A 23,517-nucleotide genomic window follows, 5' to 3' on the forward strand; every position below is an offset into this window, starting at 1 on the left:
CCGTGTCCTTAGATATTCCAGCTGATGCAGGGGGAGCTCTGCCTTGTCTAAAGACCGGCGCCTTCACGTGGTTTTCTCTGTGATGGATACAAGACCTAAGAGGTAAGGCAGTAACTAACACCCCAGGCCGCTGGTCCCTGGAGGCGGCAGTCTTCCAAACACTTCAGAAGAAGTGCTTCTCCGGTCTCAGAACTCTTCCTGAACAAAGCTGAAATCCATGGATGGAAAAGTTCTAGAAAGAGTCATAGGTAGCAGTAGAAACTCATGTCCATACGGCTGGGCCGAGCCTCCGCACAAGCCCAGGAAGGAGACTTAGCAGTCTTCTTGCTTTAACCCCAAAAAAGGGAAAAAACACCACTCGATTAGATTAAATACGCTTTGCGTAGGCCCTGAAATTTTCAGCTTCAGTGTGTATGAGTTTTGGAACTAAAGATGATGTTAGCGGTCATGATGGCTGTTTCTGAAGTCACGAGATCCCTAGTTTCCTCCATCCGTGGACTTACGAGGGGTGGAAATGAAAGAAACCATTTCAAATGCAGCTTGAAATTTGAAAAAAAGAAGTCACATACTTCTCTGTGTATGTCATCTTTTCCCAGATGGATCCGAAATGAGCCACATAATTTCCCCGTTGCAGGGTTTCTGAGAGAATCATAGATCTGAGAGCTGGAAGAGGCTTCAAGACTTGGGGTGAGGCAGTCCCCTTTTCTTCCAACATAGAAATATGTTCTTCCCATTTTATAGACAAGGTGACTACAGGTCTCAGGTTGGTGATTCCTATGTGACGTGGCTAGTGGGTAGTGCTGGTACAGAATTTGGGGGGCTGACTGCTTGCTTTTACTACTCGGAACTGCTCCTTGCAGGTAGAAGACCCTATCATACAGAGAACAGTGGCACAGGAAACATCAAAGTTAAAAAAAAAAAAAAAAAAGGAACATAGGAGCGATGAACATCTTTTCTGATGTTCATGTTCTGATGCTGAAAATTTCAGCAGCAAAATCTGGCAAGAGGTCACACTTGGCACCCAGTAGGGCCTCTGTATACTGGAGAGAGGCAGGATGAAAGTAAGTAGGCAAGATAAAACAATGAACTTGGAGACTGGCTTTGTGAACCTGTAGTGGCCTGGGTTTCTATACAAACCATATCTGGCCAGTGTTTGCCAGCTATGCAGTATCTCTAAGACTTTATACAAATTAATTAATTCAACAAGAAAGCCAGTTGGCTATAGAGGGAGAATTGCCAGGGAGGCCAAGGTGACAGCGATTTCAGGCACAGTGTAAGCTGATTAGCCTCAAAGAGAGAAGCGGCTTCCTGCACCGAGAGAGACCCCTCACCCCCAGGCCATCTGGGAGCCTTGCAGCACCGGTCCCAAGGTCAGCATGGGCCATGGGTGAAGGACAAGACCTTATTAGGAGAGTCTCCCAGGAAACAGGGGAAGGCAGACACAGGGCATTCCTTTAAGATGATGGATTTGTTCTATTTTGCATTTATTTTTTTCATTACAAAAGAATTACGGAATGATGTTTTTGCCTTACCTTTTTTTTTTTTTTTTTTTAAATAACAAAGTGGATTTCCCCTCCCTCTCCCTTTGGATAAGCACAGATCTGATCATGTCAACCCCTGCTTAAACCCCCCTAGAAGCTTCCTCTTGCTCATTTGCAAATAACCCAACTTACAAAAATGGCTACTTGCAATATCATTTACAAAATGATATACTTCTGTATTAGCTGCATAATAGCCACTACCCAAAGCTGTCCCCTGCCTTCTTCCACTCTGGAAACCCTGGACTCTCCCAGTCCAGCATCTAGGGCAGCAGGGGGCTCTAGGACCCCACTCCTTGTATCTGTTCTGATGGGACACCCCTGGGCCTTTGTGGTGGTCAAGGGATTATGAACCATGCCTGCAAGGCTCAGCACAGTCAGACTTCAACCCATCCCCGCCCCACATCCCTCCTTTCTCTTGGGTTCTGAGTCCTAGCCACACTCCCCTTCCTTCTGCTCCTTGTGTGTGTCAAGCCTCTCCCGGGGCCTTTGCAAATGTGCATCCTTCTGTCTAGAACAGTCTCTTCTCTTTTTACTTGGGCTGACTTTTCTCATCCTCCCTGCAATCATTCATTGTCAGCTTCCATCAATATAGGGCAGGTGGATGAATTAAAGGATGATCGATCATCTTTGAGAGGAGGCACTGGCACGTGGTTTTCATCCGTGAATAGTAATTATCTTAATCTAGGTGACCGGTGCCAGAAGGAGAGAGGGAACCCTTGAACCTGGGGGCTGTGAGGTCCACTCTCTTTCTTGCTCAGCGTTGCCGCTCCTGGAGAGAAGAAGCTTCCGTCCGGGTGATGCCTTTGAGCTGTGAGTATTATCACTCTCCAAGAGGGAAAGGAGAAATAATCTGAATATTTGGGATTCCAAAAGTCATCTTGTACCAGGTAACACGAAGTTTCCTATCTCTTCTGACTAGACATGGGGCAGGAAGGGATAAGGGCGAAGGGAGAGAGGGAACAAGAATGAGTTCATCTGAAATGGGGTTGTCGACTCTGACGCTGGGTAGGAAAACTTGATGTGCCATATAGAAGCCATTTTGCTTCTGTCCTCCAAGCTGGTGCCCACAGCATGGCTGTGGACTGCAGGTCAAGTAGTGAGGCAGCCTCAGGCCAGGGACATGAGAACTTGGGATGTGGTTTTTAGGCTGACATCCCAGATCCCCCAGAGGGAGAAGAGAATGGAGTGACCTAAGGAGGCGAGCAGGGGAGGAAAGGCTCCTTCCTCCATTCTCGGGGCACTTAGAAACAGCTTAAAACCACAGATGACAAGTTGTGTTGTGCTGTGTTGTGTCGTGTTGTGTTTTTGTGTTTCCTTTATTTCCTTATTTTTTTGCTGGGCACAAGCTTGCCTTGACTTTATAGTCTGCAAAGGTATACAACCCAGAAAATAAAAGGAACAACTTTATAGGCATTGTGATGGATCCTGGAACCTCCTGGAGCCTGAAATTAGGGGTTTGAATTTTTGTCTATTTGCCTCCCACCTCCCAGTGTTAACAAAGGAGGGATAATACAAGGGTTTCCTTCCCTGCCGGGACACAACCCCCTGAAATGCCATTAGGATGAAAACACTCGTGTTTGTCAAAAGAGCGTAAAGCAGTGTTTTTCAAAGTGTAATTTTTGGAATTCTAGCCCCAAGAAATGTTCTGCTGGTGAAAGGATTCGTGGTCGGTGCCTATTAGTAAAGTACAGAAGCTGTTATACTCATACGTGGCCCGCAAAAAGGTCTGCTTGTCTGAGTTACCGTCCTGGAGTCTGTTCATACTTTGCTCTTACTCCGGTTCCCCAAGCTCTGAAGTCCCAGGAAGTGGCTCTCAGCAGGAGGCTGTTCTGCCTCGAGCATTCGGGAGACTTTCCCATGTGCCCCCGCTTTGCTGGAGGAATGGCTGACCACCCAGGGTGCGGCTGTAGGCAGGGGGCATGCTCAGCGGGGTGGGGCAGTGCTCGTCCTCTGTAGGGATGACCTGAGCGTCTCTCATCACAACTGAGACAGTCGATGGAGTGAAGGGGCACTATTAGTCATTAACTGAGAATCACACCAAGACCACACGTATAAATTAGGACTGTCCTACCTATCGCAGAGCTGATACATGACTGAAGAGTCACGTTTTTTGTCTGTCATTTCAGGAGGTCAGGGTAGTAGTTATAGGGAATGGTTTCAGTTCAAAATGAAAAGGGGCCTTTCTAACAGAGAGCCTCCAACAACGGTATGAGCTAGTTTATGTGGTAGTGAGCACCTTGTCATTGCAGATACGCAAGAGGGTCACTAACAACTCCTGATCCAAGATGTCGTATGTGGAAGATACTGGCATGCCAGGAAGTCGCTGGAGCTAGATGACCTCTTCTTTTTTTTTTTTTTTTTCAAGATTTTATTTATTTATTTGACAGACAGAGATCACAAGTAGGCAGAGAGGCAGGCAGAGAGAGAGGAGGAAGCAGGCTCCCCGCTGAGCAGAGAGCCCAATGCGGGGCTCGATCCCAGGACCGTGGGATCATGACCTGAGCAGAAGGCAGAGGCTTTAACCCACTGAGCCACCCAGGCGCCCTAGATGACCCCTTCTAACTTGAGATGCCTACTCTTCTTTGCCCTCTGTCAGTAATTTAATTTAGGCTCAGGTCATGATCAGGGTCCCGGGATGGAGCCCCACTTTGGGTTCAATGCTCAGTGCAGGGTCTGCTTGTGGATGCTCTCCTTCTGCCCCTCCCCCAACTCGAGTGTGTTCTCTCTACCTTTCTCAAATAAAGAAATTAATTAATTTAAAAATGTCTATAAGAAATAAATAAAGAGAACATTTTGTGACAGGTAAGCGGAATGCGGTCACTACGATCTGACCACGTCTGAAGTGGACCGGAACGGTTTCTGAAGCAGCAGCCTAGGTCAGCTGGCTCAAGTCTGGTCAACAAGAACGCATTTGGTTTTGCAAGACGTTGACGTTAAGGGAAGAGGAAGATACGAGGGAATTCCTTGTACTGTTCTTGCAATTCGTCCGTAAATCTAAAGCTTGTTTTTACAAAATCCATATCCTTGCTCTTACGGCCTGTTCATAACAGGCCCTGCCTGAAGAACTCCCCTTGTCCTTGATGGCTCAGCTCAAACAGAACGTCCTAGACTCCTGCTCCCCTCCCTGGAGTCTTCAGCTACTGCTGTATATCCCCCAATGACACCACCTGCTGGTATGATTTCTTGACTGTACAACACCTTTCCCACCCGACTCCAAGCTTCTTTTGGACTGGAACATTCCTTCATCTCATCTGTAGCCCTCAGTATACATCTTTTAAATGAATTAATGAATCCATCCAATTTGAGCAAATTTGATCAGTTTTGTTTTCTTTGTTTAAATTGTGGTAAAATATGCAGTGCATAAAAATGACCCTTTCCACCATGTTTAGGTGTACAATTCAGTGACACTAAGTACATTTCACTTTTACTAATGGGGCGGTAGGGTCCCAATCCATAATTCCAGTACCTTCCAATGTTGTATAAATGTTCTATCATTTTAAATGATTTTAAACTGGTCAGAATTTACTAGAGCTGTCAGATCCCCTTAATCTGGACCTATGGGTCCTGTGACCCCCAGATTAATTTAATTCCAGGAAGTCGCTGGGGCTTTAAATAAAGAGAACACCAGGTGCCTACAGTCAAAATGGGTTTGATCGTGTGTGGAGTTACTTCCTCCCATTGGAACCAGTGTGGATCAGTCAGAACTGGCTCTGCCCAGGCTCCTGGCCAGTAGCAGGTGCTCAGAGTTGGTTCTCTTTCTCCAGTCTGATCTCTTGGGTTGCCACTTTCTCTTTGTTAATTTTTTTTCCTGGGGCTCCCTGCCCCATTGCTCCCCTTTCTGCTCCCACACACCACACCCATCCCCACTGAGCCTGGCTCTGGGGCAGGGAGCTTGCCCTCTGCAGCCACCTTCAAGGTCCCCCTCTGTACCTGCACTAGCAGAAGTTTTTAAAGGCAGGATCAACAAGCAGGCTGACTCGTTCTGAGGGAGACTGCCTATAGCTGGGCAGCCTCTTCAAATGTTTGAGGTCATCCCACCCCTCCTGGGAGAGGGGGCACATTTTCACTACTTCCACCTCACCAGCTGTAATCATCAGTTTGAATGAAAGGAATAGAGCACTGCGTTAGGAACCAAGAAGCGGGGCTCCAGCCCTCTTCCTGCCTTTAACCAGCTTTACTCAAGCCCTCACTGGGACAATACTGCCCAATTAGTAAGAAGAAGGGTTTGGATATACAGACCAAAGTTTGATGATGGTGGTGGTGGTGGTGGTGGTTTGCCGCAGGCTTTTTCCTTCCCGCCCCGGTAACTTGCATAAGACAGGAAACAATGCTGAATCGCTCCGGACTGTGCTTCACGTCTACCTCATGCCCCTTGAGAACTTGAGTGCTCTGGTCCTTTTCCATTGCCTTTGGGAGCCCAGTGAGTCTTACCTTGTACTTGAGTGGGCAAGTGAGGGTGACCTCTATGCGCTTTAGAGGAGGGCTCCTCCCTCCCCATCCTTCCAGCCCTGCCCTCTTCCCTGCTCTGGTTTACAACGGTATTCTCCTTGCCGGATGCCTGCTTCAGCCCCGTCCTGTTGCAGCCAGAATGACTGTTCCGGACACAAGAGTGCGCCTGCCCCTCTTGGACCTCGGTCATTCAGGGGGTCCCACAAACCAGGATAAGATGAACCCGTAATTCAAGGCCTTCCACTATCTGCCCGTCTTTTACCTTCTGGTCTCAGCCCTTTTTCCTCTCCTCCAGCGGGTCCTGGCCCATCCGGACCACGCTTCACTCCGCTCTCGCCACCCTCCCGTCTAGACCGCCCTCCTCTTTATGGGATGATGTCCGTTGTCCCGGTACCCAGGGCTCAGTCCCGCTCCTGTTTGCGAGGGGCCCCTTCGGGGGTCGGGGGTGGAGTGGGGGCCGGTCCTTCCCGAGGCGGCCGCCAGGGGGCGACAGGAGCGGCTCCAGATGACAGCGGGAGGCCGCGAGTGGGGGAGGGAGGAGGGACCGAAGGAGCGCGGATCCCCGTTCTCCCGATCGCAAACTCCGAGCTACAGCTTTCCGCGCGCACCCGAGCCTCTGGCCGCCCGCTCAGCCCGACGCCGAAGCGGGGCGCAGTGGGAGCCCGTGCAGGGCGGGCGCGGGGCGGCGGCGGCGGCCGTCCATGCGGCGTGCTCCGGGCTGCCGGGCGCCGGGAAGCACGCGGGGGCGAGGCTAGGCGGCCGCCGGCCGATCCGGGACGCGGACCGCCAGGTGAGCAGAGCCGCCCGCGCCGCGCGCCCCGCGCCCCCTGCGCCCCGTCCGCGCGGCCCCGACCCGGCCCGGCCGCTGCCCTCCTCTCGGGCCCGCTCTGGGACCGCAGGACTCGAAGGCGCGGGCGGTGGGGCGCAGTGGGTGTGTCCTGGGCGCCGCGGGGCTGCGCCCACGCCGGGCTTGGGGAGCCAGCGCGCGCTAGGTCCGTGCCGACGGCTGTGCCGCCTCTCCTCCCCTTCGCTTCCATTCCTTTCGCTTCGCTTCCCTTCCTTCCTTTCCTTGGGGATTTACTGGTCCCGGCGCCAGCACTCACCCCTCCACCCTCCACCTCTGAAACTCTAGGGACAGCCAACCTGGGCCGTTCCGTAGTCGGGGCCCTGCGTTCCCTGGGCCGGGGCCGAGGGGGACCGGCGAGTGCACACCCAGCCTGTGCGCCCCGACCGCAGCCTCGCCTTCGTTCTGCCCCGGGCGGGAGAGCTGGTCGGTCTCGGTTGGCGCGCAAGGAGCCCCGACCCGGGGCCTCGGCCACGCCGTTTTCTAGAAAGCCTCAAATCCTTGTGTGTGTCTGAGCTAAGCCGCTGCAGCCCAGCGCCTCCGGGAGCCGGAGTGGATGGGTTGTTTCCGCCAACTCCGGCCACTTCTTCAAGTGCAGCCCAACTACCTGCGGTCCTTGGCGCGCTTATAGAACTGGCTGTTTCAGAAGTAGCTCCTGGGGCTGCAGAGATCTGGAAGTTCGTGTTTTTTTTTGTTTTTGGTTTTTTTTTTTTTTCCCTTTGAAATAACCATCAGCCCTAACTTGGGAAGGGGATTTCAGGGCGTTCTCAGGCCCACTTAGCGTCTGGAAATTGTGGGTCTGGTGTTTCCCAAGCAGTCCACACCCAGCCTCCCGCCCCCCACCCCCCAGCCTCCCCTGCTGCTTATTAAATGTGCATGCTTGCGTCTCTTCAAGTCTCCTCTGTGCCCCCGTGGACCTGGGTAGCTGAAATGATTGTGGATGCCTGCTGGAATTGGGACTAGGAGACCTGGAGGGATACCCGAGAGAGGTCCAAGGAATCATCTTGTCCGACTTTCCTCGCAGCTGGAGGCACCAAGGCACAGTAACAGTCTCTAATTTTTAAAAGATCACACAGCTCTTAAAACCTGCATTACCTGCGTCTGTCTTTGCTTCATTGATAAAGGGCTTAATAGATCTTCCTCTATATGCAAGGAAGCAAACATTTTAAATACGCAATTTAAATACGGTACTACTCAATTCCTACAGATTTTTGTTGGCACCATAGTTGAATTCCTTAGAAAACAAAATCCTAGTCCTGGAATTAATTCGAGGAAGCAGATGGGAGTCCTGGGACTTTCCTATAACCCTCTGCAGTGCTGGAGCAGGGATTTCCCAGAGGTCCCGGCCTGGGAAGTGGGTTCGGGTGATCAGAATCCTGGAGGCCCTATAGAATGAGGCACCTGGCTGGCCTCTCCAGAGGAGGGCTGGTCAGATGAGCTCACCTGACCTGCCGCCCCGCCCAACTCCCAGAGGGCACTCAGATTGGTTTTTATCTCCCAACTGGTTTTTATCTCACTATCTCCTACCCTGAAGAAATCTTTTTAACTGGCTGCTAGGGGAAAAATAAGTAAAATTAAATACACTCCGGAGTTGGGAGTAAGATCAGGGCTGGATGTTTTAACTGAGAGTTTTTTCGGGGGGGGGGGTTGTTTGTTTTGTTTTGTTGCCTAGAAATGCTTATTGTGATTGTAGCCAATTATTCTAAAGAGTGGTGGGGCACGAACCCCCCATCCCCTTCTCATGCGGCATTTCCCCTGCACAGTACCGTTTGCCTCCCAGTCGGCTGGCAGTCTGAGTGTTTGAGTGCCCTCGATGCCCCCATCCCGTCCCCCACATTTATAGCGCATTCATTACCAAGTTCCTTCCACATTCTTCAGTGATATCACAGGGGATCATTTTCCTGTCTCCCTCCCCCTGCTCCCTCCATAAACCATGTCCACGTTACAGTAATAATCTCCCCTCTTGACTCCCAGCCACGAGTCACTTTCCTCATTTCAATCCATCTTCTTTCATGCTGACAGATTAATATTCCTAAAATTCTGATTTTGCCACATCATTCCTCTCAAGAAATCACAGTGGCTCCCCAGGATTCACTTCTGTTTCATTCTTGTCCAGCTGATATTTTTGGGGCATCTGCTGTGTCCCAGGGACTGGTACCATGTGCTAAGGCTTAAACTCAGAACAGGACAATATCCATGTCCTGGATCTGTTGACAGGCTAACACATGATAAATAGCCACCCGGGAGAGGAAATGATGTTAAAAAAAAAAAAAGTAACCACGAAACAATGAAGAACCTTGGGGATACCGATGAGGGAGAGTCTTTTCCTGCACGGGAGGAGCTAGGACAATTACAGCTGGGCTTTGCAGCATGAGGAGGAGTTCAAGGAGATGGGAAAGGCTGGGAGGAGAGAGAGCATGCCAGTCGGAGGAAGAGCTTGAGCAAAGACCTAGCGACATGAATGTGCTGGTATAGACATGGTAGACAAGGCCAAGGATCAGTCTTCATCTGGGCAGTGGGAACTGTCGTAATTCACCGGAGAAGTCCGTTTTGAAGGGCTGGAGAGAGCTGACCCAAGAGTCGCCCACCTCTTCCCTGATGTCCCTGGTGTCTTTATGATGGCCTTGTGTGCACGCTTAACGGCAGCTCAGAATCTCGGTTCTGCCAGAAAGTACACCCCAGCCGCTCTCGCACACACCTGTCTCAGTCTTCTCTGAACCCAGCTGAAGTCCTCCCCTGCCTCCTTTGCATTTACTACTTATACAGCCTGAACGCATCCAGGGTGGGCCAGCCTTATCTCCCAGGCCCCTGAAGTTTCTCCAGAGTGGCCCCTGGGCTTCTCCTTCCTGAGCCTTTCCAGGCTGCGTAGCCCCGTGCCAGCCCATGGCCAGCTCTTGCTGGCTTGACAGCATGACTGTGTTGACGCTTCCTTCCCAGCTTCCTTCTTGTCTCTTCTTCTCTTCCTCCCTGCCCCCCGCCCCGTTTTATCTCTCCTTTTCTGTGCGTGCAGAATTGTGGTAGTTATTTACATCTGCTTAGTTGAGAGGGTGCCATATTACTGACTCCTGTCTGTGAAAACAGTGATGAGCCATGTTAGGCCAGAAGTTATTAGTGTGACACGGGCAGGCGCAGGGAAGGGGGAGGCTCTCTGGCTGGAGGATACTTCGTGGACTCTTGCCCTCTTTCGGACCCCCCACTTCCCTCCCACTCTGCGGCACCTGTGGGCTGACGCTGAGACCCCTTCCTCACTTCTGGGCCTGTGTTGTCCTTTTTTTCTCTCTCCAGGCCTTCAGAACTGACTTCTCTGGTTTCTGGAACCTTGCTGGCCCAATGAACTCTTTCAGGTCACGTTTCGTGAGCACTGGGGTGTGCTCTGCCGGATGCCTTAATCCTCCCAGCAACCTGTGAGGGAGATGGTATAATCCGCATTTTACAAGGAATAAAACTCCAGCTTACTTGCCTTAGGTCAACAGCTCAGGTTTTGAACCTCAGTCTTAGAACCCGGCTCTCCGTTAGGTGCTCTTTCCACTGTCCCCTGAAAGGGTTGTCTGTGGGACGTCGGAATCCGAAATCGCTTCGGCTGGGAAGACACCAGATTCCAGGGTGGAGGCCAGCCAGGGTGGAGTTGGCGTTGTTTAAAGACTGCCTCAACTGATTGTTCTACACGCTTGGTTTGAGGACCACTGCCTTGGGCTGCCTTCACAGTGAGGTTCTGGTGACAGGTGCTGAGCTGATAAGCCACTTTATCCTAGGTCACAGGGTGACCTAGGTGACCTTTTTAACAGAGGCCTTGACCTTGACTCTAAGGAGTGAGCAATGATGCATCATGACCCCAGCCAGGCGGAGACAGAGAGCCCTGTTTCAGTCAAAGCAAACTTCTGTTCAGTCCTGTAAACATGCCCCATCCCCTCTCTGAGAGGTACGCAAGCCCAGCCCCCACCAGGCTCCTTGTGGATATATTTCTTGGCCTGGGCAAGGCTCAGGGAGCAAGATCAGGTAGGTTGGTTCGAGAACCCCAGGTTTTCTGAGGTAAAAAATGAGCTGGGACCACCCCCCCCCCCATAAGGCCGAACACGACATGCCAGCCCCTCACTTCCCTGGCCTGGTAAGTCACACCTCCCTTGCCAGAGTGGGGTCTGGTCAGCAACACATCCCCTTTATTCTATAAGCCCTTAAGTCACAGTTTCTGCCGCGTGTGACAAAGGGATGGCCAAAAGCCACCTGGGGTCTGGTATGGGGACTGGTGCATAGGCCCCCTGAGCATTAGGGTGAGGCCCAGCATGGAGTAGGAGCTCGGTGCCTGTTCTCACCCTGTTTTTCTCACCTTCTGTGTACCCAGTCAGGGTCTGGCAGGCAGGCAGCTCTCAGTATGTGCGCTACATATAATCTCAGCCCCCCAAGTCCAGGGGGTTTGTGTCTGAATAATTGTCCAAATATGGCAGATCAACACCTGTGCTGCATAATTAGTAAGTAGTAGTAGTAGTAGTAGTAGTAATAGTAATGAATTATCCATTCAACATCCTCTCTCCACCCCACTCCCTTCCCCGGTTCCCTTGAGATTCCCCCAAGGGAAAACCTCAGAAACAGATGGGCAGCGTGTGCTCTGTTGCTGGTTAGCTGTCCTGGGAGAGTGGCCTCTTTCTGCTCATCTCCTCTCTTTCTACCTCACCGTCCCACTGAATGGACTGTACCCATCTCTGTCCCCTCTGGTGAGCCCCGCAGAATCGGGTCCCTTCAGTGATGCTCCGCGGTATTCTCCCGTGGCCCCTCTCCCCTCGGGCGTGGTCCAGAGCAGGAAAGCCGGGCCCTCGATGCAGGAAGGTGACCCTGGGCAGCTCGGGGCCTGGGCTGGGCAGCAGGCGGGCCCGCCCCACCCTCCCTGCCAGCTGGCGGGCTGCCTGAGGGCTGGCCAGGAGTGAGGACCCAAGTAATGAGTGATTAATGGGCACCCCATCTAATCTCCTGCCAGGGGAAATGAAGGGCCAGCCATGGGTTGGGGCGCGTCTTGACCTGCTCCAGGTGGGCTTGGAATGCACCCAGCTCAGGATGGGGATTAAGGCTTGAAAGACAGAGGAAATGAGATGTTAACCCTTTAGGCCGTGGCCCTCTGAGCCCCAGCAGGGAACTCACAAGGGAATTATCTACAGGCATCTGATGAAAGGGGAGCATGGCCTTTGATTTATGGCCTGGATGCAGCCACGTGACCGTTGAGGGGGAGGCACGGGGTGACAAGCCACACCTTGGACTTAACCATTTTTCTTGGAGGCTCAATCTAGAGAGATTACTTTCTTTTGAACATGGATACACGGACAGCTGGGAGACGGCTCTACCTGATTCCTTCTTGGAAACCTTCCGATCCTATCAGCAAATTACAAATTGGTAGTTGCCAAACAGACTTTTCCTCCCGAAAGGCAGTGCCTCTGACCACGTGGCATTTTAAGGCAGAGAGGAGGGCATTTGGCTCTGGCTGGTCCCTATCTCCAGTAGCGGGGTCCACCTTCTCCTGGGTGGGGCGGCAGCGCAGGGATGCCGAGGGTGGGAGCCCCGGGGACCCAGCTCCCTGGGCTCCGCCTCAGCCTCCGCCAAGCTGTGGCTTCCTGGACAGTTTCCTTGTGTGCTGTAGTTTCCCGGTCTGTGAAAAGAGGGTGATAAGAGCACAGATCCCGGGTGAGATGCATGAGCGTGTAACGTGCTCACAGCAGCTTTAGACCCGTGGGAGTGCCATCGTGTTCCCCAGGCTTCTCGGGCTGAGTCCAGAGACTATGGCTTCTCTGGGAAGGGCATGAGAGCATCTCCTCCGGATCTCCAAGACTTGCTGTGGGGGAACTGATGACGCTCTCTCTGATTGATCTCGCTTGTTTGACCCCTGACCCTCACGTGCCTTGAATTCTGGTCCCCCTCTACCCTCCCTCTGCTGCTGGCTCCCTAGCCTCCGGCTGCCCTTTGGATGACACTGCCCTGCCCCTTGCCCCCTGCCTCCATGCTTGGCATCCGGTCGCAGTGGATGGCCAGGGATGCCTGCCTCGTCCTCTTGCCGCATGCCCACTGCCTGCCAGCTCTGCCTGTGGCCCGCCTTGCTGTGACCTGACAGCCCCAAGCAAAGAAGCAGAGGGTAGAGAGGGCAGCTGCCTTGCAAGCCGAATTAGGAACAGTGGAGACAGGCTGATCTGGACGCAAGTCACAGCTCTGTCCCCTGTTCTGGTTTCTCTGCGCTCCCATTGCCTCATCCTTGATTGAGGCTAATAATAGTAACACTTATCTAAGGGTTGGGAGGAGGGTCACAGCCAGCAGTGGACAGGAGGCCCTTTGGACCTTGGAGGGTGGAGGGGCTTTACTGCTGGTTATAAGGCGAGCCTTCGGCGTGGAGCTCTGTCTTCAAGCTTTGAATATCTTTACATGGTGTGCACCGACATCCTGGCCTCTGGCTCTATTTAGTGTCTTTGTCAAAACAGGCAAGTACCCAGGGCCTGCTCGACTCTAGTGATGTTTCAGTCAAGGCAGAGGGTTTCATTTTGCTTGAAGTCCAAGGGATCTTCTGGCCTGCTCAGGAGAAGGAGCTGCTGTTTACAGAGCTCTGTATCAGGTTCTGGGACTTACCTGCCTTATTTTATTGCATTCTTTCAATAATTCTTGTGAGCTAGACATTGTTATTCCTATTCTATAGCCTAGAAAAGTGAGGCACAGAGAGATTAAGGAACTTGAGTCTGCTCACACAGCAAGTAGATGGCAGAGTGATGTTTGACTTTCTAGTCATCTGATTCCAACCCATGTGCTCCCAGGAAACTAATGGGCCAGTGAGTGCCTCAATCTAATTGGAACCCACTGGAAAGTCGAATGGTAACTCCTTAAAAGTCTAATTATGACCCACTTAGGATTCTTTAAAAGTTGAGATGTAATTCACTTACCATAAAATTCACATTTTATTTTATTATTTTTTAAAGATTTCTAAATTTATTTATTTGACAGAGAGAGAGACAGTGAGAGAGAGAACACAAGCAGAGGGAGAGGGAGAGGGAGAGGAGGAAGCAGGCTTCTTGTGGAGCAGGAAGCCCAATGAGGGGCTCAATCCCAGGGCCCTGGGATCATGACCTGAGCTGAAGGCAGACGCTTAACAACCGAGTCACCCAGGTGTCCCCAAATTCACCATTTTAAAGTGTGCAATTCAGTAGTTTTTAGTTTATTCACGGAGTTGTGCAGTCATCACCCATTATGTAATCCTAGAGTATTTTCATCACCTTCAAAAGTAACCCTGTGCCCATTAGAAGTCACTCCCCACCCTCTCTCCTCCCCAGTCCCTGGAAACCACTCATCTCCTTGCTCTCTCTCTGGCTTTTGGACATTTCAGATAAATGGAGTCCTAACAACATCTTCTTTCACTGAGATTAATGTCTTCATCCCTCCTGAAGTATGGATCAGTACCTCATTCCTTTTTATCACCACGTAACCCAGTCTTAGAGTAAAATATAAGGCGATAATAGAAGGCGATTTTGCTTAGAGAGGGGATGGAGTATCAGCCTCCGAGCAGACGCAGCACACAGGGGCTTGCGTGTTTTCCTGTTGGCAGGTGTGAGAGAACCGGAAGCATCGGGGCAGGTGGAGCGAGTGTGGAGGTGCGGGCAGGTGCGGGCCTGGCCGGCTGGCTGCACCCAGGACGCCCAGCTGCTGTCCTCCACATACTTTGCTGCGCTGCCCTTGGCTCATGCGGTCGGTGGAGTCTGCGGTGAGGTGGCGTGGGTGCAGCGGACCTGTGCTTGGGAGAAGCCGGCCGGGGGGGTGGGGGGCGGCTTGAGAGTGACCTTTGCCAGAGTCTGTCTAGGGTGGGCGCTGCGTGGGCATCTTAGCAGCTGCACGGTCAGCTGTGACACGTGGGACCCAAGTGGCCTGCAGTGGCATACACGGCCTGCTGATGGCGGCTCCGCTAATTTGCTGCTTAAGTTTCTCAATACCAGACTTGATTTTTGGGGGGTTACAAAGATAAGGTGTATTTATTGTAGAAAACTCAGGAAATAACAGAAAAACACAAATGATCCATAATTCCCCAAACAGTGATGACTATTATTTGTAATGTGTGCCTCTGTAGTCTCTCTTTCCGTGCACACACACACACATACACGCACACACACGCATGCGCGCGCACACACACACACACACACACACACACACAGAGTTTTATAACATTGGTATCATGCTGAACGTATTGTTTGGTTCACTACTTTTTTCACTTAACAGTAAATCATAAACCTTTTCCCTAGATACTAAATATTCAGTATTCTTCTGAAACATGGTGTTCTTAATGGCTGCAGAGTATTTTTAAGAAATGTTACTGTTTGCTTAAATGACCCTCTCTTTGGCGACATGTTGATTGTTTTCAGTTTTTCAACATTATTTACAAATAAAACTGCTTGTTTTGTGCATGTTTGGGATACTTCTGTTAATGCATTAGTGCTCTTTGAGGGACAAACTATACAAAGACTCCAAAGGTACTTGATACCTATGGGCCAATTGGCCTTCCAGAAAGACTGTATAATTTATGATTCCATAAGAAAAATTTTTTTAACTTGACTTTATATGTAACTTTACCAAAGCATCCCTCCCTTCCTCCTCTTTCTCTGTCACTTTTTCGGCCCCTCTCATGTCTGCATAGGAACACTCACTGCTTACACCCTTCTGTTTTCTCCTTGATTTGCCTGGAAGGACATGCACATCTGTCTTTTTTATAGACTATGATTTTGTGTAAACATTTCTCTTAACCTAGTCAGGCTTCCCATTTTTAGGCATAAATGACGATTTCCATCATTTTAGTTCACAGTCTGGGTTGTTTTCTAGTTTTTCCCTAATCAAAAAAATCGGTGCTACCAATGTCACTGTTTAGCTTGCTGGTATGACGTGTCGTGTCCTTTCCCTCCCTGTCTCATGTTCTGTTTGGGAATTCAGTTCCCAGCCATGTAATGACCAAGTCCAAAGCCGGAGCCATGCTCACAGCGTTCCGCGCTGCTCAGGGGTGCTGCAGGGAAAATGCACCTGGGAGGTCAAGGTGGGAGTGCTGAGAAACAAAAGGGGGGCTTGTTTTCTGTCTTCCCTTCCCTTTCCCTCTTGGGTTCCGTTCTGCGCTCACGCGGGCATCGGAGGAACTCAGCGCTTCACTTCAGGCAAGAAGTGCGGTGAGGGGCGGACTCCCTGAGTTCCGCACAGGTAATCATGTCAGCGTTCATCCGGTGCTTACCTGGAAACGGAATGACAGCAGTGTGCGGTCTTTGGTGGCTGGCTGCTTCCTCCCAGCAGAGTGGGGGCAGAAGGTTTTGACACCTTCTGACGTCCTGTTCCTCTGCCCTGGGGGTCCTGTCTGGGCAGCACTGTGCAGTCCCTTATTCCTGGTCCTAGTGCTTTCTGAGCCTCGAGGCGCCTCAGGTAGCTTCAACCCGTGTTGTCAACGGTGTGAATCCTGGTCCTGACTCTGCCACTTACAGCCCGTGTGGCTGGGGACAGCTTAACCTCCTTGAACGTCCGCTTCCTTGTGTGTGAAATGGATCAGGAGTCACAGGCGCGGTCAGAGTTAGAGGAGACAGTGTTCGTTCATCTCCGTGCTGAAATGAGGGGCTTCCAATGTGCCTTACTTACCATCTTAAAGATAAAGCAGATGGTCTTCCTGCCCTTGGAGGGGGGGTACTCACAGCCTTGGGGAGGGGACAGGTGGAGAGGATGACGCGTGTGGTAAACATTTTGCAGGAGGAAGGCTGGGGTCCAGGAGAGGGACATCAGATTCTGACTGGCGGGAGTTCGGAGACCCGAGGGGGTCTCTCGCCTTAACAGGGAAACCATGTGGGCGGAGGGGAAGGAAATAGAAGGCTCTTGGGTTTGATGGGAGGGCGGCATTCTTGAAGACCTCCCAGGATTCAGATCTCTCCTAATTGACTTACTCTGTTCCCATAAAATAAATGTAAAGAGCAGAGCGTGCGGCCGTGCTCGATACATTTCTCAGAAAGTGTCCTTCTGCTCCGATGTTGCTTTCACCGTGGGGGGTCAGCGTTATCTCTACTGTAACTCCGTGGACTCGTTCATAAATTGCTGAGGATCCCGTGACGGCTCTTTGGCTCCCTGAAGAGCTGCTGGTGGTGGTGGTGGTTCCTCGTCATCTCGGTGTGTTTTTAATCTGGCAGCACCGTTTGACAGAGGGCCTCGATCAGGGTCCGGCACACTTTTTTCGTAAAGGACCAGGGAGTTAGTGTTTCCGCTTTGCAGGCTGGGTGGGCTTTGTGGCAAGAAATCACTTCTGCCTTTGGAGCAGGAGAGGATGACAGACAGGACTTAAAGATGTGGACCAGGCTGTGCTCTAGGGAAAACTTCTTGGTTTGTTTTGTTTTGTTTTGTTTGCGAATGCTGCAGTTTGAATTTCATATGATTTTTATGTCCTTAAATAGTATCTTTCTGATTTTCTCTATTTTTTTCTAGTTCAGAACAGGTAGCAGGTCAGGTTTGGCTCCCTGGGCAGGGGTTTGTTGACCCCTCGCCTAGATGACTATTATGCTTGAGAATTGTTTTCAATTATAAAAAGAGTGAATGTTAAAATCTCCCAGTAGTTAACAAAAGCACTCGCCGAAGTTTGAGTGCTTGTAAGAGGATGTAACTTAATTCACAAGTTCTGTCAAACGATGGTGGGCATTTATCATCTCGGGTGATGCCAAGGTGGGCAACTACTTCGACATGGCCTGTAATTCTTGAAGCAGTTATTCTTACCAGTTAAAAATTTTTAATCATATTATTTCAAAACTTGGGCATCCAGTGACTTTATTCCCGTTGCTATGTCATTCCATCCCCTGCTTCCAGTTGTAGCCCATGAAATTGTTTATTATCTTATACTTTGCAGAGTCTGGCAATGCTGCCTGTCCCTCAACAGCGTGATGACCTGTGGTAGGGACCTTGGAACTTGACTTTGGCTGGAATTTTTACTGCAGAGTCTAGGGGAAGGCATGGGAGGAGGACCCAGGCTTATGTCTGGCACATGGTGAACATGGACTAAACTTTTGTTCCCTCGCTTCCCTTTCTTTTCCTCCCCACCCAAAACTCTGTATATTTGGTCAGCCCCCAAACCTGCGGAGCCTCTTTGAAACTGTGGCTTTGCTTCTTTCCACATGCAGTAAAGTCACTAACCTTTTTAAATGGAAATGAAAACAAAGGCTGTTAGAAAGCAGTTTCCCCTCGCGGGTCACCAGCTTTCCTTTGCAGAAGAATAAGCAGTGCTGGGCTGAGACCACCAGCCGGCCAGCCGGGGCTAGACCAGAGAGGCCCCGGGTCTGGGAAAGGCGCCTCCAGCTGGGTGCAGACCCAGCTCTCCAGCCAGGAGGGGGGCGCCTGGCCTGCTGGCTGCTCCGAGTTCTGCAGCTCCTGGGTGTATCTTGGTTTCAGGGATTCCAATGGTAGGAAAGCCAGGATCCTCTCCAGATGGAAGACCACCAGCCCCGAAGGTGACCGTGACGCTGTAGCTCTTGGCTCGCGAGTATGCTTTTGCTGTGTGTGTTGGACGGAAGGCCTGTCTTGAGTAGACGTATGTTTGTGTTGTTTCGAGGATAATGGTGCATACCCACGTGTGCTTTCTGGCCTGGGGTCTGGCGGGATGTGAAAGGAGGCAGCCACTATCCTTTGGCCAGTGAGACTTTTCGTTATTGCTTTGGCTGGGGGGCTGGCTTCTTCCTGTGCCTTAGGAGCTCTTTGGTTTACAGACAAGTGATCTTGGAGCCAGGGGCCTGGATGTTGAGTCCTGACTTTGCAGGAACTTGCCGGATGACCTCCAGCCATACATTATCCATCTCATTCTTTATTCCTAAGTGCATGGTGACAACCTAGACCATTTCTGAGGGCTCTTTTCTCAGTTGAGATATATGGGGAGCCTGGACTTTCGTTCCCACCCAGCATCAATAAGACATCCATCCCTCTCCCCAGTGGGGTGTTCAGACATGGCCTCGTGGAGAGTCAGGACTCAACACAACCTGGTAACGAGGCTATTTGTCCCCCTTTACCTCCCACCAGTGGTGCCAGTGGAGGCCATATGAGGTACAGTAGTGAGGCATTCCTACCCCTTCCAGCCAGGGAAGGGTCAGTGGGACCTGCTGGAGAGCTGAATTCCCATCCCTGCTCAGCAGTTACGATGGGTCCCCCCTTCCCCTGCCAATGTCAGTGGAGGCCAAGTGGCAAATTTGGGCTTCCATCTCCCCTGGCCATAATGATATGGGGTCCTCCTTCCCTTGCAGGAGCAGGGTCAAAGGCAGCCAGCTATAATGGGAGGTTTAAGTAAGATCTAGAGCCTCATAACATGATACCTAAAACATCTAGGTTTTGATTGAACATTACTCATCACACCGAGAACCAGGAAGATCTCCAACTGAATGAAAAAGGACAATCAAGGCCAACACCAAGATGATGATGAGATGTGGGAATTATCTGGCAAACTTTAGAGCAGCCTTCATAGAATGATTCAGGGAGCAATGAACATGCTTGAGACAAAGGAGGAAAAAAATGGGAAGTCTCAGAAAAGAAATAGCAGACATAAAGAAGAATCAAATGACAGCTTTTGAGGTGAAAAATATAATAACTGAAATAAAATCTCATGGGGATGGGCTTAACCACAGAACGGAGATGACAGAGGAAAAAAAAAAATCAGTGAATTTGAAGATGTAACAATAAAAATGACCGGATCTGAGCCACAGAGAGAAAACAGACAAGGGGAGGGGGAAAAAGGACAGATCCTCAGGGAGCTGTAGGACTATAATATCTCTGAAATCCTAAGGCAGAAGAAAGAAGGTGGGACTGAAAAATACTCAGTGCACTAAAACTTCCTGGGGGTTAGGCTAAGGTACAGACCCATAGAAATCAGGAATCTTCAGTGACTCTCCAACAGGATAAACCCAAAGAAATCCATACCATGGTACATTGTAGTCAGACTTCTAAAAATAATTTTGCAGAAGAAAAATGAAGTAGGAGGAATCTGTCTATGAGGTTTCAAGGCTTCAGTAGCTACACAGATCCAGACCGTGTCATGTTGGCAGTGGGACAAACGCATAGGTCAGTGGCACAGAGGAGAGAACCCAGAAACATGCCCATCTGATGGTTGACAAAGGTTCACAGGAAAATCAGAGACACACTGCAAGGACCTCAATGAGGAGCGGGATGATCCTGGTAGAAGATGGAGTGGAGAGGAAAGAGCCCTGGGATAATGATCAGAGAGGTCCAGAGTCCCTCCCCCGCATGCACAGCTCATTCGTAGAGGCTGAATTACGGTTGATCTTTTTCTTGTCCTGGTTTCGGTCACAGGGAGCATCAACAAAGCAGACACAAGAGACAGGAAGAGTACAGATTTGCATGGCCACTGACACTAGAGAAAAAGGGTATGGTAACGGTTTCTTTCTCCTACAGCCAGTGCCCTTGTATTGTCCCCCTTGACCTCTGCATGACCTTTGTCTCCAATGACTTGCTTCTCTTGGTTTCCTTAAGTATATTTCCTAATTCATGACATGGCTGTCTGTTTCACATTATCGTAATCTTTTGATCACAGCACCTGATTTCAGCTTTGCCTAATACCGGCCCATCACAGAATTGTGTAAAGGAAGTAAGACTCATTTGCTAAGCTTCTGCTTCTTTCTGTGAGGACATATGGAACCTCTCGGCATCCACGACACAGCAGTGATTGCTACAAATCATTGACTAGATTTCTATCACTTAAAAAAATAATGACATAATTCAGATGTCAATGCAGAAGCCCCAAGAGCCAAGCAAAAAAAAAAAAAAAAAGGCAAATCCTTTACCCCTGATGTTCAGAAGCACTGAGGACAGAGTGTGTGGCTGGCTGATTGGTGGTGACCAAGCCGTACAGAGCCGGGATGTATTCTGGCAGGGCAAATGTGTGCGGGTCCTGAGGACATCTCCACGACTCAAAGCCAAAGCCGCCCTGCCGTGAGCAGTGTGGAACATAGCCTCACGTGCAGTGGCTCCCCACTGCTGAGGCCCGTGCTGCAGTCTGAGTGTCGTGCACCAGGTCAGTGTGAACACGAGAGCTTCCGGAAATGTGTATTTGAGGGAGCGCGTTCAGGAGGCTGGAGAGACTGCTCTCCAGTGGCCGGGATTCGGATCCTGCCGCTCGCTCACTAGCTCTGGGACTGCGGACATAGTGCCTCACTGCTCACAGCCTCAGCTTCCCTTTCTGTAAAATGGGGAGGTCGAGGGCACCTACCTTCTAGGGTTGTCTTGAGAACATATATAAACGTGCCTAATTTTATAGAGAATTTTTTCCTGGAAAAATACCACATGTGCTATCTTCCTCCCAGCCCTGAAGTCTCACCTGGACCCATTTTGTAGACGAATGAGGTAATTGCCCTCTAGGAATCTGTTCTTTTAGAGTTAGTGCATCTGGTCTACTCTCCTTCCCCGACAGGAAGAAGAAGCCAAGGCTCAGCTTGAGCCAAAGCTGCCATTAGTCCCATGGCCACCTGCCTCTGACCAAGCAGGTTTTTGGAATGAGGTGGATGATCATCGGGGAGAGGTCCTGGGCAGCGGGTCTGTGGTTCCCAGGCAGAGCTCAGCTGTGGGAGTCTGATCTTGTTTCCTTTGATAACTACAACCTGGGGATTATAAACTGCTTTTGGCAAAGGGTGCTGGGGAGAGATGGAGTCCTCAGAGTGGGGAGGAGGGCTGGGTCTGTTTCTGGGTGTTTTTGATCCCTAGGTAGGGGTGGCCAGCAGCCCATCACAGATGTTTATTTGCATATTGGAGGCTTTGGGAGGGGGCTGGGGACTGTCATCAATAATGTTAATTTCAGAAAGCCTTAGCAATTACCATGGAAGCAAAGTGGCTGTTCAGGGGCTGGGCTGGGCAACAGTAGCTTGGAAACACAGTGTGATCACTTGGAGAGAAAGCCCTCCAAGTGAGACTGAATGTAAATTCTTTCTGTCATCACAGAGCACCTACTGTGCCCCAGGCGCTGTTCTAGTATTCAGGAAAGTAAAAAACATGCCTTTTAGAAGAGCCTGTGCTCTTCTGTAGTTCTGTGTTAGAAGGGTGAAAGACAAATGCAAATCACAGTGTTACACTGTGACAATTGCTAGATTGGAGTTCTGCTGGAGACTTAGGGGAAGTAAAGACATTTAACCACGTTTATCAAGTGCTGTAATCAAATGACTAAGTAATATTTGGGGAAAAGAAAATATCTTCTGCCTTTGATCCATAGTATTGTGTCATTCGAAATTGAAAAAGCAACTTTGTACAGAAGCAGGAACAAATGGCTCATTTATTTTAAATATCTTGTCTTCCCGATTTTTCTGACCTTGATTATTCTCCTTAGTTACCTGGGAAACGTTTTTTTAGGACTGAAAACAAATGTAAACCACACCAGTGTTAATGACCATGAAAATGATGCAATTTGTATCGAAATCCCTAACTAATCTGTGCTGATTACCAATTCCTCCAGGTAAGAAAGGAGGGGTAGGTGTTTTAGTAATTGAGTAACCAAGCCTGCTGTGATGTGTTTGCTTGAAAGTATCCAGGGAGTTTCAATGGCTCTTCAAACATTTTTTCCTAAATTGGATTCTGTGGGTTTGCAGGTTGGTCTGGGTCAGCCAGCCAATTTGCAGAATGGAGTCTTGGGAAGAAATGAATTATGTGGCTGAGTTTGCCTGGGACAGAGAAGAAAGGACAAGCCCTGCAAGGGGGTAGGACGCAAGAGCGAGCACAGAGAATGGGGAGGGGAATGTTCTTGTGGCTGGCTTCACCCCGCTGGAGGAGGCTGGAAATGGGACTTGGCTGGGGGTGGGAGGGGGGGTGGTTCCTGGGACCCTGGCCTGAATACCCAGCTGTCTGGGGGCGGAATTCTGTCCAAGGGTTGTGGGGCTGTGGGGCAGGATGACAGCCACCAGAGGGCTTGGGAGGGGCGGGCCCTCCGTGGAGGCAGCACAGGTCTGTGGGGGGTCAGCGCCTTCCTTCTGGTTCTAGGGCAGCCGTTGACCAAGTATCTGCAAGGGCAGAAAGAAATCAGCCCTGGGCCCTGTTGCCTAAGAAGTGAAAGTCGCACGTCTTTGTTCTGATCATTTAAGCCAGTCCTGTCTGGATGAGGGTAGAAGGCAGTGTCAAATGATGATCTAGTGCATAAAATCTGGGCTCAGGCTGCCTGGATTTGAATCCTAACTCCCCTACCTACTAGTTGGCTGGCTTGAAAAAGTGACTTAACTTCCCTGTACCTCCATTTCCCTATGGTACTCCCTTCATAAGGTTGTTGTGAGGATAAAATGAGTATGTCACGCATGGAGAATGCCATTTGGCACATGGTAGCCATTGAGTAGATGTTTGCTAGCATCCTCAGCCTCATGATTATTATCATCTGAAACAATAGATTATTAAGTGGCTCATCTTGGTTTGCTTTGCTCTAAACGATGTTCATGACACAGTAAATATTCATGTCTTAAAGTGTTTCATTTGCCAGCAAATTGGTGAGGCATACCCAGTCCCTAAGGGGAGCATCCATCCAATCAACCATCCATCCATCCATCCATCCATCCAACCATCCATCCATCCATCCATCCACCCCTCTATTTATCCATTCATCCATCCATCCAGCCAACCATCCATCCAACCATCCATCCATCCATCCATCCATCCATCCATCCATCCACCCCTCTATTTATCCATTCATCCATCCATCCA

The 23,517-nt window shown here is 50.3% G+C and overlaps 1 protein-coding gene across 1 annotated transcript in view; it reads left to right on the forward strand.

The window, feature by feature from the left end:
- Positions 1 to 6,495: 6,495 nt before the first annotated feature.
- The window catches only part of LOC111153114 (thrombospondin type-1 domain-containing protein 4-like), a 259,086-nt gene continuing 242,064 nt past the window's right edge, over positions 6,496 to 23,517 (forward strand). The window contains exon 1 of the mRNA XM_022511915.1: positions 6,496 to 6,780. Coding sequence (XP_022367623.1) covers positions 6,496 to 6,780 — 285 coding nt within the window. The remainder of the gene's footprint in view (positions 6,781 to 23,517) is intronic.

This window comes from Enhydra lutris, unplaced genomic scaffold (genome assembly GCF_002288905.1).
Source record: "Enhydra lutris kenyoni isolate GAN:26980312 unplaced genomic scaffold, ASM228890v2 scaffoldscaffold31, whole genome shotgun sequence".
Classification (NCBI taxonomy): domain Eukaryota; kingdom Metazoa; phylum Chordata; class Mammalia; order Carnivora; family Mustelidae; genus Enhydra; species Enhydra lutris.